Source organism: Zophobas morio, unplaced genomic scaffold, assembly GCF_036711695.1.
Source record: "Zophobas morio isolate AGI-343-1 ecotype UQ-CSIRO unplaced genomic scaffold, CSIRO_AGI_Zmor_V1 ptg000276l, whole genome shotgun sequence".
In the NCBI taxonomy this organism is placed as follows: Eukaryota; Metazoa; Arthropoda; class Insecta; order Coleoptera; family Tenebrionidae; genus Zophobas; species Zophobas morio.
This window is the reverse complement of record NW_026972380.1, coordinates 201,039-215,828: the sequence shown is the minus strand read 5'-3', so window position 1 is coordinate 215,828 and position 14,790 is coordinate 201,039. Positions and strand designations below refer to the sequence as shown.

Here is a 14,790-nt window from a genome sequence, read left to right as displayed (position 1 = left end):
TAACTTAGCTACAAATTAGAATTGCTTCTACTTTGGTAGAACAAAACTAACTACCACTCTAGAAGTGATAATTAGATCAGTCTACAAAGTAGAACAAAAAAAGTAAAGAGAATTATGTTCCCCTCTTTACGGTGGTTATTTAAACGAAGTAGTTTAATGACTAACTGACCTAGTCGGCTTATATATATAATACTCGTACCTAATAACTCCTGTGGACGCCATATACTCCTATCCGAATGACCAGGAACCAACCCAATGAGTATATACAACTAACACTGTCCAATCAGTACCGTTAGCACAAAGCTCGCTATTTAGCCAAACTTTATGCTTAAAGATTTGATTTACAATGGCCATGGAATATGACTAGAGTTAGGTCGCGTCACTCATTTACTAGTTCTTGTTGCCATGGTTTTCGTGGCAATCACTTAAATGTACAGTAGTGTACCAGTCAGCTTAGCATACAACCCAAGATTTCATCAAGGGGTTCACATGATCTTTCTAGGCATGTTAGATTTAAAACTGTTTCGAAAGGCGAAGTGAGTATTCAACGTGTCACCTCAAAGTACCCAAGTTTATTAGCTCAGATAAATTTACTACGGAAAAGTCAAAACCTTTCCCCCAAACCACTCTAGTCAACGGATACAAAGGGACCAGCCCGAGCCATGTTATCTACCATATTTGGTAAAGGTTTACAGGAAAGATAGCATCTGTTATATACAATTTAACTTGTTTTTGCCAGGTTTAAAAGTAGTTGTTTCCAACCTGGCGTTATCCTAAGTAACGTTTCAGCTCACAACTCAGAGTCTCGCTCAGGAAAGTACCATAGTCAAGGTCTAAAGATTTAGTTATTAACTAGATCTTTAGTTGAACTGCAGTAGTTCAAAATGTTTGGTAAGCCTGTTAGAGGTAGAGGGCGGCATAATCCGAGCAAAGATAAGTCTATATCCGAACGGTAATCCACCTTAGGATGGCAACCTTTCACCTTTCATAGATCGAAACCATCTGGAAGCTTGGTGGACTAATATCCAAATTAGACACGAATTTGAATATATAGGGCCAATCTTTTTTGGCCGCTTTACGTTAACGACTTGGCGGTAAAAAAACCGTCCCTCCGTTAAAGAATGTATATAACTATCGCTAAGGATCAAAAGGTTAGACCCAACAGTCCAAGGCACGAGATTTCAGGCGCCTAATGCTACCATTAATAACACCACTCTGCCCGGTTGACATTTAATTTTTTAAAGGATCGCCGACGCGCCCCTCTCCGTGGTCGCAGCGATAATTAAGCTGCCTACTCGTGTCCCGCACAAAAGTCAAAGATGCGAGCGCAGGACACGCGCAAGCAACGAGACAAGGAGCAAACTTTTAATCTCTTATATGGGGTTTCAAGCCCAGTAATTATCATAAATGACCTGCAAAAGATTGAAAAAGTGCTTCTACCTAGATAAATAACATAAAGAAAATATAAAGGAAAGTTTTGGGTCATTATGACAAGGTAGAAGCATTATAAATAAGGCTCGTTAGTTAGCCAAACTTTTTGAAAAGGAGACTGCAAGTAGCTTCGGATCAAGAATAGGGTTAACTCGAGTATACACCGCGTAAGCTTTTACTTTAGCAAAGTTAACGAGCCTATTTATTTCAAAGCTACAACTAATCATTCAACAAGGCAACGTCATTTTTATTACTCGGAGTTTAGCCTAAGATTATGAGTTTAACCTTCTGAATATAGAGAATTTAGCACCTGCCTGTAGAGTAGAGTCACCAACGCCTTCTTACCAATTTAAGAGCATATATTTTTTCAATACATGGGTTAAAGTCACCTTTCAGACAACCCTACGACTCTCCGTAGTACAAGGTATTTCAGAACAGAGGCGAACTTGTTAAGTTATCAGAATCCTAATTCTAAGGGTTTAGCATAAAGCTGTAAGGTAGTTAGCCCTTCGTGTTACTTTACGTGTTCAATGTGTAAAATTGTCATTAGTTTTCAGTTTCGTATTAACAACAACGTACAACACCCACGACGCCTTATAATTAGAGAGGATAAATAACCCAAGAAAGATACTCTAACATCCACCTTATAATCCACCTTCGGATGGCACTTGCTTGTCAACCACCGATATTTTCTACCACCGGCAGCCGCAAGGGATAAGAGCGCCGATAGACGCGTATTACATATAGGCCCGATCTTTTTACTCAAGGCAAAGAAATCTGCTAAAGGTAGCTATCAATATAGAAAGACAAAGAGAAAGCTAATGGATTTTCCACCTCAATGAACTTGAATATAGTTAGAGATCACTGTTCAGATCTATAGACCACTCGTTAATACTGGGAAATAAGCACAGATTACACAAGTCAGGAGCAGAGTTTAGATTTTAACTATAGTTAAAATGGTGAAAAGTTTTACTTTGGTAGAACAAAACTAACAGTCTAGAAATGCTAATTAGATTCCTTATGCCAAAGTAGAACGAAAAAAAGGAGTCAGGTTATGTCCCTCCCTTTTACGGTGATTATCCAACACGGAGTAGTTTAATAACCATCTGACTTCAGTAGGAAATATGTACCATACTGCCTACTACGATGCCTAAAAGGAAGAACATAATTTTATCCTCTTTTCGTTCTTCTGTAGTAGAACATTAATGAGCCAGCATTTCTAGACTGTTAGTTCGTTATTGGGTTCTACTGAGGTAGCCCTTAACTAAAAAGGAGAGGAGGTTTACGCAGAGATCTTAAGAGTCTCCGCTTTGGGTTCGATCTCAATTGTAGTATTTTACTCGAGTCCTTTCCCTCTAGGTTGGCCAACTTACGTAGATCCAGCCTTCAAAGAAAGGTCCCTTATCCTCTACTTGTTAACAGTTCCAGAAAGGATAATCACTTTATCGTTATCATAAAGGGACCATAGTCACTAATTCACACAAATCAATCACAGTTAGCACAATCTTGACTTATTCAGCATAAAGGGTGTCAGAATCGCGATCTAAAGCCTGTCATTTAAAACGCGTTAATACAAGTAGTCATAAAAGTATAATAATAAATAAAAAACAATGAAATTTTATTCTGACTTGAGCTGAAATCATACAGTTAGCCGAAGTCTGATCTATGTGAATGTGGTTTTGATTAAATCTATCAAAGTAACAAGCTCACTAACCTGAAACCAAAGTAAAAATACTAGCGTTACCTGTGTAAAATATATATTCTTCTAAGAACCAATTAAACAGAGCTAATAAACCTGAGATACAAACAAATAAACAATCTTAGTGTAAAGTCCCAAAGTTTGATTATATAATGCAACTTTTAGCTAATAGGCACGTCTAAATCTCTCGGTTGCAAGTGTAATTAATTGATTTACGAAAACTATCACTGTGATTGATCCAAACCCGTCAACAATTTTAACAATAGTCTGGCTAAATAACAAACTTTAAAGCAAACTGTGTGAGCGGTCATGCCACTTTTATATACACTAAATACAGAAAGTGACAATAATAACCCAGAACTTGCGATTACTATGGCCTTGGTCTTGGTGAATGGCTTTCAGCAGGATAAAGCGCCCCATGCCACACTGCACTTCGGTGCGATCATGGCTTCAATTACACTCGTTCCAAGTGCAAAATTGACCTCCACAATCTCCGATCTCAATTTCATTGAACATGCTTAGGGGATCTTGAAGAGTAAATTAGGATCATACGAATCAGCTCCTGCTAGCTTGGACGAGTTTTGGACACATGTACAATCAGAAAGGAAAAATATAACACCGGATCAATCTGATTGCCAGTATGCCAAAGAGGAAATAAGCAGTGTTTCTGGCTAAAGGGGGCTATGCTAATTACTAAAACCTCCTTTATTAAATTAATTTTTTTCTACGTGCAAAGTTGTTCTCTAATCCTTCAACTTTACAAGCTCATATTTTCGAATATTAAACCAATTTAAGATCAAGTATTAACAAAATGTAGCTAGAACATAGGAGTTTACTGTGTATAAATTTTATGGTAATCATTACGTTATTGAAAAGTTATTCTAATTAAATGAAAAAATGCAAAACATTGTAACAATTTCGCACGATAGTGTATATATAACTCGAACCTAACCCCTTATCCACTATTAATATTTGAATGCGAGACAATCTAATAAATAGTTTTGGTCTCTTTGGATCAGCAAGTAAATTAACAAGAAACAACTAACAACAAAACAAAATACACAAAACAAAATATTTTTAAATCATATAATATTATATCAAATAGTTAACAAAACCACAACTACCATACAGCAAAAAATAGGCAATAAATTTACTCATAAATTTATACAACAAAAAGACTACCATGAAATTTAATAAACTCTAATAAACATAAGCGAAAGACAGCCGACAATATAAAAATTACAAAAAATAGAAACAAAAAGAAACAGAAACAATTAAAATTTTTCGCAAAAAAAAGATTAATAGATTAAGCAGTAAGCAGTAATTCAACCTATAAAAAAAGAACTAGAAAAATTATTTTTGCAAATGTTATATGTAATTGAGGGTTGGGCCATCTGAAGGCGCAATCCTAGTTAAACGTTTAAAACTGTCGCGGAGCGTCGCGCCCTTTTTTTGTCGTTTTGTTGTTGTCAGGTATGTTAGGTGGTAAGCATTGCACTACTCAGGCGGCTTGAGAGCAATCAAATATATTATGCAGTTCTTAATTTTAACTAACCCAATTTTATATATCTTAGTGATGTATTTTAAAATATTTTATAATATATTAGCCCTTTAAGTATCAAGACTATAAGATCAAGTCAGACACGAAAGCAATAACTTGATCCCATTTTTTTATGGTACCAGTTAAACAAGGTAAACTTATAAATATCACTATGGTAAAAAATAATTTAATTTTACAAACAAGGAAATTATTTCTGACCTTTTGTAAAGGTATAAATACGGTGAGAAACACTGAGCGATAAGCGACCCGTTTATACCCTTAAAGTCTATGGTTTACAAACCGTATAACACGTTCGTAGCAATTAAGGGTTAAAGAAGTAAAAGGCTTGCATGTATTCAAATTCATAAGTTATTATATGGTCTCCGCAAAGTGTTTTTGCTAAGCTACAAGAGCAGTTAATCCTAAAAGCAAGGATGATACAAAGAAGGTAAATTCAACTAAATTAGATAGTGTTATATGAGTAATAATTTTATAATTCGCGTCATTATTCGATTAAAAAGACAGACAAGCGTTCTATAAATATTAATTGATTGCTAGACTGTCTTTTAAATAGCGCCGTAACTTTATAACTGAGTACCCAAGTTTAACCGCGTTATAGGGCTTCCACCTTTTTTATGTTTTGGCCTATAGGTCATGCCTCCTATAAAACCAAAAAATGAATTTCAAATTTGTTAAATGAAAAATGAAAACATGTTACTTTGTATATAGTTCCTTTTGATAAAAAGGGAGTTTAAACCAATAGGAAAAATTGAATAAAAACAAAAAAAGTTAAAGTTTCGAAGAAAAATTTGGGCTTTACCGATACTTCATTTATACCTAGTCAAATATAACATATTTCCACCTTTGTTTGCTTGGACCTTACTTTTAGGGAGCGTATACGGGGTGCTACCAAATATTTTTTGAAATCTAGGTGGGTCCCACTGTCCGAACTTGTATAACCTTACACCGAATTGATCGCACCCAACCGTGAGGCGTCCTACAAGGAGTTGCGGTTAATTTCGACAAATCGAGTCTAAGGCTGGATCACCAAAGGCTGACAGTTTAATGGCCTCTAAGATCTAGGAATTCCTAAGAAAGAGGTGAAAAGAGACCTCTGAACATCTGAGCTCGCCAAGAGCCAATTCCAAAAGGAATTCTGGAATCTAGAGGATCAAGGAGGTAAAATAAAAGCACGACCCTTTAATCTCCGCGCCACCCTAGTTTTATTGATCTAGAAGGTCCCGAACAAATTAGTCTTCCTAAGGGTGAAAAAGTCTCGAACTTGTGTACCCATATAACGCATTGATCGCACCCATTTGTGGAGCGTCCTCTTTCGGAGTTGCAGTACTTTCGACAAACACTTTTATGTTCTAACTGAATAGACTAAAGCACTTTAATTGGGTCAAGTTGCCAATCAATTACCTAGTTAAGCTTTGACTTTCTCTCACTGACCACTTTGAGTAGTGATGCATTTTAGCAATCTCATCTTATGTAGACCACGTGCGTTTATTAATTTGCATGCATCGAAATAAAAGTGGGTGTAACTGCCCCATGAATGAATCGAATTTCCTGCTCATGCTTCCTGCGTGGCACGTGTCGTGGTCGAGGGGCAGCCAAGTCAACTCGTATCATATATATACTGTCTGAAAATATACGTTTTGTATTTTTCATTCTAAAGTTTGGCAGGAAATGCCATTTAGTTGATGAATATCGCCCTATCAGTCTTTTGTCGTGCCTGTGGAAAGTAGTAGGATTGAGTATCCTCATGAGGATACAAAAAATCATTTATAAAGAAGAAAAATTAACGGTAACGAGAATCAATTCGGCCTCAGACACAAACACTTTACAAGTCAACAGCCTGCCCTTAAAGTTTTCTGAGAACGTAAAGCCTTTAATGATAAATAGTCAATATTTAACATTGAAAAGGCATTTAATAAGATATGACTTACGGACTGCTGTACAAGATGTTCCAATAAGATATTTTTATTTCAGTGAAGTTTTGCACTCCTTTTTCCTCAATCGGAGGTTTAGAAGCTGCCGGGTTCCCCATAGGAATTCCAATAGTTTAAATGTAGAGCTTATCACTAAATTCAAAATAGCTAGTACTTGGAATTAAACGAAGAGCTTCCACAAACAAATCACTCATAATTGTCCATAATATGCCAAAATATATCTTTTAATCACCTTATATGCTGCTAGAGTAGGAATAGAGGTATATAAGTGAAATATCTAGAGACATTACTTCATCGTGAGACGGAATGGCAGTCAGGAAATCATTGGAATTCCTAATGTAAGAAGGAATGGTATCTATTAGGGGTAATAGATAGTAATGTAGCCATTTAGACAGACCGGTGACGGATGGGTTAACACACCTACTAGAGGTCTAATGTCTGGTGCACATCTAGGAAATTCCTTTTTGTGCACTTTGGCAAACCCGTAAAAATAACTCGAGTCCTTTCCAGCTCATGAATAAAGATTCTGGTAAGTTTCACAAGTCGTTATTTTTACCCATTGTCCTTCTTACAATCTGATAAAACCCAAGAATCTTATCTCGACACATTCTCAATATCTCCTTTTTATTGCGCTCTGAATTTCGAGAATAGCATTTATCTGTAAATTGTGTCGCTAACCAGTTTACATACTGCTTCTTTGTCATTAAAGTTGGTTCTTGGTTTTTATCAGTATCGGCAACTTTCAGTAGTTTGTTATTTTTAAATTCTTTTAAGAAATTTCTTTGACTAGTTCTAAATTCCACTTGAATAATTTATTATTCTTGTATAATTTCTGAACCTGTCCTAAAAAATAGTTTTCAAACAGCTAAAAGCATCAACAACCTCTTCTGGAACATTTTTTCAGGCATGGAAGACTCACTCGGCAAATAGATTTTACTTTTGCAAAATTTGCCAGAGAAATCGTCAAAGTGGAATGCTAAGTTGATTGGCAGGGTAAAGTCAATTCCATTAAACAAGCAATCGAGGTCCCGCAAGGATCTTATTGTCACCCTTACTGTCCATAACCCCAAATTGGGATAGTATCCAGCGTTCAATATGGTGACGACCTCGCCATTAATTGCAATTCCAAGTCGTAACCTTTAGCTACCTAGTGCATTCTTAAAGCTTAATGGCAAAAATAGAAAGTGAATTAAAAAAACCCATTTAAAAGCATAGCCTTACTTATATCTAGGAGACGAAGGATTAAAACATTCGTGAGCTCATTTTATTTGGTCAAATTGTCCCGTGGAAGTTTTAGAAGTACCTGGGTGTTTTAATAAAGTTTAATTAGAAATCTCAAAGGGGTTAGCATAAAGGAAGCGAATAATGCTAAGGCAAGTTTGTATTACCCCCCCTGCCGCTCAAGCAGATTTCACTACATAACAAACTTCTCTCCCCGGCATGTTTACGATCGGTATTGCTGTAGCCTTAATAGCTTGGTCTTATTCTTCGGCGGAAAACCTTAAAGGAGTACAATTATTCCAAAATAGGCGCTTGTGGATGATTACTATTGCTCCTTAGTTTTTGTGAACTATTCAGCTACATAGAGGCTGTCAACTGGAATCTAAGGCACCCTTATAATAAGCCACGCACAACAATCGCTAAATGCATACAGCTAATGCACAACTTGCCGGTTGAAGCGCTAAAGTACGATCCCAGAGGGTATACTAGCGATCAAAACATGTAGTCGGCATAAACTGCACTGCCCAGTAAGTAAACTGTCTTACTATTTATTCCTTTTTTTTTTATTTTTTTTTTTATGGTCAAAAAAACCGCTCGCCCTTTAATACTGAAGGGAAGATAGATTAAGCAGCTAAGGGTTTTCCAACCTCTCAAGTAAAAAGCCATTTTCTTATAGATACGTTAATTTCCACCTTAGGTGTACGCATATTTACGCTTTTTCACCGCCACTACCGGCGATAGTGCCGTTTTTAACATAACTTCTATACTTAGCTTATGGCAGAAATCAGCTGAAGCTTATTTTTTTGGTATAGATAGTATACTTTACAGGAAAAATACATTGGTAAAATTTTGCGCCTAAGTTTCACTTGAGGAAAATACAGGTTAAGGTGATTAAAATTTTAAAAATCCGCTAGTGCTAAAAAGAACACTGACGTTTTGGCCATGCTTATAAACTTATAAAGCACGTGGTGGAAAATGAAAACACCAACTTTATTACTCTAGGAGCAAACAGGAGCCGATTAAACCTTGAAAAATTATGTCTACAAATTAAAGAGCTCCGAAAGTTCTTAAATTTTAAGCAGGTAATAGTTTTGGGACACCCCAATTGTAGAAACCCCCCTTTCGAGTGCGAAAGCGTGTAAGGTAAAATACACAATAATTTAACTTTAAAAGAAAAGTAATTCTCAAAGTTGGCATAATTTAAATGACAGCATAAAGAGGGTAGCCTAACTAAAGATCTTGTAGGTTTTTAAAAGGTCGGTTAAAAATTTTTGATTGATAATGCAACTTTATTACTTAACAATTTTTCAAATATAGCTATTTTGTACTTTTGTACGTGTTAATAAAAAATTTGAAAGAGACTATACAGCAAAAGAATGGGTCAATTATAAGACCTCTTTTTCGTCTGAACTGCAAGCTTCATTCTTAAGAGCTATAAGGAGGGCCTCAATGCCAGTGTGCCCTTCTGAAGACCCTCGAATACCCAAAACTGTTGGGGAAAGAGCACCGCTAACTAGTGCCTGGTCTAGTAGTTGCACGGACTGCCAAGCGAGGACCAAAAAGTAAAAGACAACTCTTTTTGTTCGAGTGAGCATGCCTGACCTGTAAGAATTGGGGGCTCATCATCATTTCGAGAATTCCTTCTTTCGTTATAGAAACAGAGTTTGGAAGTGTCTCAGCGAAACTTAGTAGGTATGAGTACTGCAAGAGACGATTTATAAAGGAAATACCTCTCCACCACCTCTGGCGAGTCTAGTAACTTCCGGGCAGTCTCAGAAGTAATAAGTTGATGTATAGTAGCTTGCTGGCCAAAAGCTCCGCGATCTACGAGGGTGTATATGGGATTAAGTCAAAAAATAAATTAATTAAAAAAACCTTTAGTTTCTGCAATAGAAATTAAAAACTTGTGAAACAGGCGCTGCTCTTGTTGAGTCCACTTCGGAGCTTCCTTGTTAGAAGTACTAGGTTCTTCTTTGTCCTCATTAGAGGTTTCCATAGACGGAGGCTTCTCAGACGTAGAGCATTCGTCAGAAGAATTTAAGTTAGTATCCACGTCCATCTAACGAATTTTATCAAAGAAATATAAAAATTACAACTAAACAAATACTTTTTCCACATCATCCTTATCGTCATTATCCCCAAAGCCCTGAAAAGGGTCTTGACCGGGGACTGGTGGATGTTTCAATAAATAATTAACTTGGTTCTGTATAACCGCGTCGGTTTGAGTGTTTGGCTTAGATTTTAAAAATAAGTTATAAGATATGAGAGCTCCCCCTATCAAAAAAAACCTCCTGCATCCAAAAAAACAATTTCTTTTTGGATTCTTTAAACTCTAAAACGTACACTCGTTCTTCGGTTTGTTTAACTTTTCGGAACTCTACATTTTCCCCTTCCACAATAACCAGTTCCTTAGAAGTAAAAAACCAGAAAAATCTTTATCTGGTTAGTAATTATCAAAAATACTTCTTCAACTTTAGAAGTTTTACGGTTTTTCCAGCAAAAATGCAATAAGGAATCTTTCTGAATTTATAAAGTTATGCACAAATTATATAATAGCGTTTTAACACAAAGTTACCAAAAACAAAATAATTAGTCCCCTTTCTTCAATAGGAGAGACTAGTTTTCCTTCCACTTTCATTCTACCAGCTCTGAATGATATGAAATTACTCACCCTTGAGGATGGTTGCACTTGGTCCCTAAACATCTCGCAGTTTACACTATTTTGCTGAAATCACCCTCTGTAATGACTTTTTTTTTATAAATGGCGTTTCCTAGTGCTCGATCGAGTTAACAGCTTCGAATACACGAGATGTCGAACTGAAATCGTCCACGAGACCAAGCGAGATTATGATTTAAATTGTATCCCTCATGTTCGTAAACCCCCAACTTAGATCTCATGCTAAGAGTGCGCCGTTCCACAACTTGAAAAGGAGCCCTTCCGCTATAAGGCGTTAAGTCCAGCTATCCGTTAGTAGAGAGCGAATATCATTTTCAAAGATTATGGTCAGCAACTCAATTCGTAGTTCATGGTGAAGTGTATCATCGCGCACAAACCATGGCGCGTTGCTGCGTTAATAGAGGTCCCAGTCTCGACACCATCTAGTAAGCGCGTCGAGATATAATTGTTGCTGACATTGTAAAAAAGGTGACTTTAGCGGTGAATAACTCATTCGTAATGCAGCATAAATCGTGACTCGTGTGCCAGGGTGGACTGGCAGAAGGTCACTGCAAAGGGCGAATGGCAGCGGTGATAGAAGAGAACCTTGCGGGAGACGACGAGATTGCAGCGCCTACTCGCACGTCGAAAACCTGACCGTTTATGCACAGCTAGAGAACTTCTTGAAAGCAGCGCGGTCTCGCCAGAGCATGTAGCTTTTGTCAGACCACTATACCATACTGGGTTAAAACCTTCCTCAGCATGGAAAAGGGAGCGTCGGTGATAAGAGGCTCTGCTCGTCCACTGTTGGGTCGAGGAGTATCCTTGCGAAATATTCATAGTGAAACTCATGTGCAATTCCACGAGCGTCCACAACCGCCTTCAAACGATTAAGCATCAAAGCTTCAGCTATCTTACCTTTTGCGGATAAAAGGCTGATGGGTTGAATTTTCCGACCAGTTGCGATGTCTTTGGTAACATCACAACTACCGCCATTTTCAATAGCCCGGAAAAATAACTGAAGGTTAAGACAGAGTGGACGAGGCGTTATAGATGGTCCATAGCGGCCTCTGGCAGCTGATTAAACATCAAGCTATTAATGCCGTCAGGGCTAGGTGCCTTAAACTTTGCTAATAAATTGACAACTATTGATTAGATCTCACCTGTGGTGCACAGTCCTAGAAAATCAATGTGTCAGTGGAGATAAAATTAGATACAAGGGGGGAGTTACCGACGGTTGAGGGGGTAGACCGCGAACATCGGGCAGCTAGATTATCAGCAAAAGTTCGCTTCGTCTTTATCGCTTAGTCTTTATCGCTTCGACTACGGTATCGCCAGTGCGAAATGGTGGCCTAGGCGAATCCGCTCGTTTTCTAATAAAATTGACAAATTTTCAAATGCAGGTCCGACTAATGTCAGCAGCATCCGATACTTTCTTTAATTTGTTATCCCATTAACAGTTTATATGCACCATCAGCTCGGATGAGTTGCCGCCGCTCGCATATTTACGCTTTAGTTACTCAGGAAGGCGTTTAGGGCTGCACACATCTTCACGTGTCGTCGTAGCACTACTGTGAACTTCCGTTACCGCGTGTTCAAATTGACAACAGCAATGTTTAGTTTAGCGGGAGTTCCAAAGTAAGATAGGGGACAGGCAAAGGATCCGACGATAATTAATATTCAGCGCCTTAACAGCCGATATAGGGTTTCTATTTTTTTACATGGTGCTATTCAGCACGTCCATTGGTGCCAATTGACGTAGGGCTCAAGGACCAGTGATAAGATTTTTGTTTTAGTAAATAATTCTTCAAGTATTATTAAGTTTATTTTTGCTTTTATTTATGTTTTCACTTTTAATCAAAATTTAATCGATTTCTAAGTTCTACAGGCAAAAATGAACAGCTACATTACGAAGACCGGCCAGGACTCCCACCAATTGACCTAGTGTGGTGGAAACGCTAAAAATCCCACCGGGTGAGGCCGCCTTGAACACAAGACCCGAGACCATCCGGAGACACTGGTCAGTTCCACTGCCGGCCAAGTCTCTCAGACTATGAACTCCTCACCCAAAGGGGAGGAGTCCTTAAGTAAATTTTTTATTAAGTGGATATCCTCATATATATATGGTCCACCTATGCAGTAATCACACACTTCTTAGATCAAATGTTTTAATAAATAACCATTTATACTATTTTAATTTAAAAAATTGTATCATAGCAGATACTAGAGTTTTGTTCTTTTAAAATTGGTTACCGAGAACCCATAAACAGTTCAAGAAACTTTTTAGTGTAGAGGACCAAAATAACATAAATCATACACTCGAGAAGGCGTTTAAGTTTAAAAATAGTCAAATAATCTAGAGGGCCACTTAGTAGATATATTGTTTTTAAGTAGTAGGGGAATTGCTAAATAGAAATTTTTTACAAATATATACCTATTTGTTGATTAGCGTGAATTTATGGAGACTTCCTTTCAGTTTAAAAAAATAATTGGCAAAAAAAGCTTTAATTTTTCTAAATAATGATAAATAATCTAGCTTTTGACTTTATGTAACTTTTTCCTTGTTATCTTAACACACTCAGAGAGAGGTTATTTTAATTTGATGTTGCCCTAATATTATACGTGCCATATGCTTTATCACTATTAGGGCTTCCATATTATAATTCTCTGACAACTAAAATGTTCTTCATTATCTAGCGTGAGGAAGAGAAGCTATTCTCTAGTTATCAGACTTATATCTTTTATATTATAACACTGGCTACAAATTTCAGCCTTTTTGATTCCCTTAAATCCCTTATCCTATATTTCTTTTCGTTTAAAATGTTAGAGCATGGAAGCCTAGAAGTAGGTTCCACCAAAAATGAATATATGTTGACGTCCCGGAGGGCTGGGAAGCGACCCCGATTATTAACCTTCCACCCAAAAAAATAAGCTTATGTTAACTCTTACTTTATTAAAGATTTATGCATTACTCAATAAAACTGAGTGCAGACTGCTTAGTTTTGCTAATAACTTAAATTAATTTTTGTATTCTAATTCGGTTTTCACCGGTTTTCTCATAGATTTTGTATATATATATATGTGTGTAGATATATATAAACTAATAAAGGCGCGTTTGAAGTGAGTCTTAAGTAACAGACTAGGTATTGGGATGAAACGCGTATCGAATGTGCTATCTAAAGAGAACATGCAGGTGGGGCTCTATACGTAATTTAATTTATGCTTACCCTTTAACTTACAGTGGACCTCACTTAGAAGGCGGTATGCCTTGCTTTAAAATAAAGAGCTTTGTTGCCCCTAAAGTGCGAGAAATAACCCGTCTAATTAGAATTCATTATAGTATATAAATTTCATTATTAAGTTTCTTTTTAAGCTTTTTTATTTTATATAGTAGGTAGCAATTTTTCCACTTCTTTTAAAAGAATTGGTCTTTATTTTCCACTTATTATTAGGTTGCACTGCCCTGTTCTGGAGAAGCAGCTCAGTTAAAAACCCAAATGTACATTTTGAAAGCGTACCTTTTAATAAAATTATAAGAGAGGGAGATAAATACAAAACGAAACATAGTTTTATAGTATATGAATACATTTGCCGTCACTATTGTTATACAGCCTCAGATATAAGGCGTCCGTCTTCATATTGGGCGTTGCCACCCAAAATTAAAGTTCAAAGAAAATTTGCGAGCGTTTTGAAAAAGCGAAGGAAAAAAATGAAAAAACATAAATATAAAAAATTAAGGAAGAGGACCCGTGCTTTAAGAAAGAAATATGGGAAAACTAATTAAGTTTTTTGTAATCATTTTTTTTATGTCGGTGTTAAAATATGAATATATATATATATACATATAATATTTAATAAAGGCTTAAATTATTACCTGCGAGCTTAATACTACGCATTTCCTTCTCATGTAGCTTTTAAACGCTTCTAAAGTTGGTTGTTCTGTTTTAAAGACATGGCTTCTTTCCAATACTAATCCTTTCTTTACAATTCAATTTAGAATCCTTTTTACTAAATTGATTCATAATGTTATCGTTATGCTGCAGTCTTCCTTAAATATATGGCTAAACCTTATTTATATGGTTTAGTATAGAGACCTGGCTCGACATATTTCCAAGTAAGCGTGGCGTCTGTGCCCGTACGATACAGGAAGATATACTGTATCACACGTCCCGATATAGCTTGAAAAAGAGTTTTTTGTTTGAGTTAACTGCAGTACCTTTAGTTTTGGCCATATATTTAGAATTTTTTTATATAGTTGAGAAGGTTAGGTAAAGCAAATTTGCAACAGAAG

General features: G+C 36.6%; 1 protein-coding gene across 1 annotated transcript; it reads right to left on the bottom strand.

Moving 5' to 3' along the window:
* Positions 1-9,183: 9,183 nt before the first annotated feature.
* Positions 9,184-10,532, bottom strand: LOC135119619 (uncharacterized). Its single transcript, XM_064044019.1, has 8 exons — positions 10,419-10,532; positions 10,307-10,363; positions 10,132-10,251; positions 9,951-10,076; positions 9,719-9,902; positions 9,574-9,667; positions 9,446-9,527; positions 9,184-9,384 (listed from the first exon to the last, which is right to left on the bottom strand). Exons 1-8 carry the CDS (start codon positions 10,479-10,481, stop codon positions 9,229-9,231), a joined length of 882 nt encoding a protein of 293 aa, XP_063900089.1. The 5' UTR covers positions 10,482-10,532; the 3' UTR covers positions 9,184-9,228.
* Positions 10,533-14,790: the final 4,258 nt, after the last annotated feature.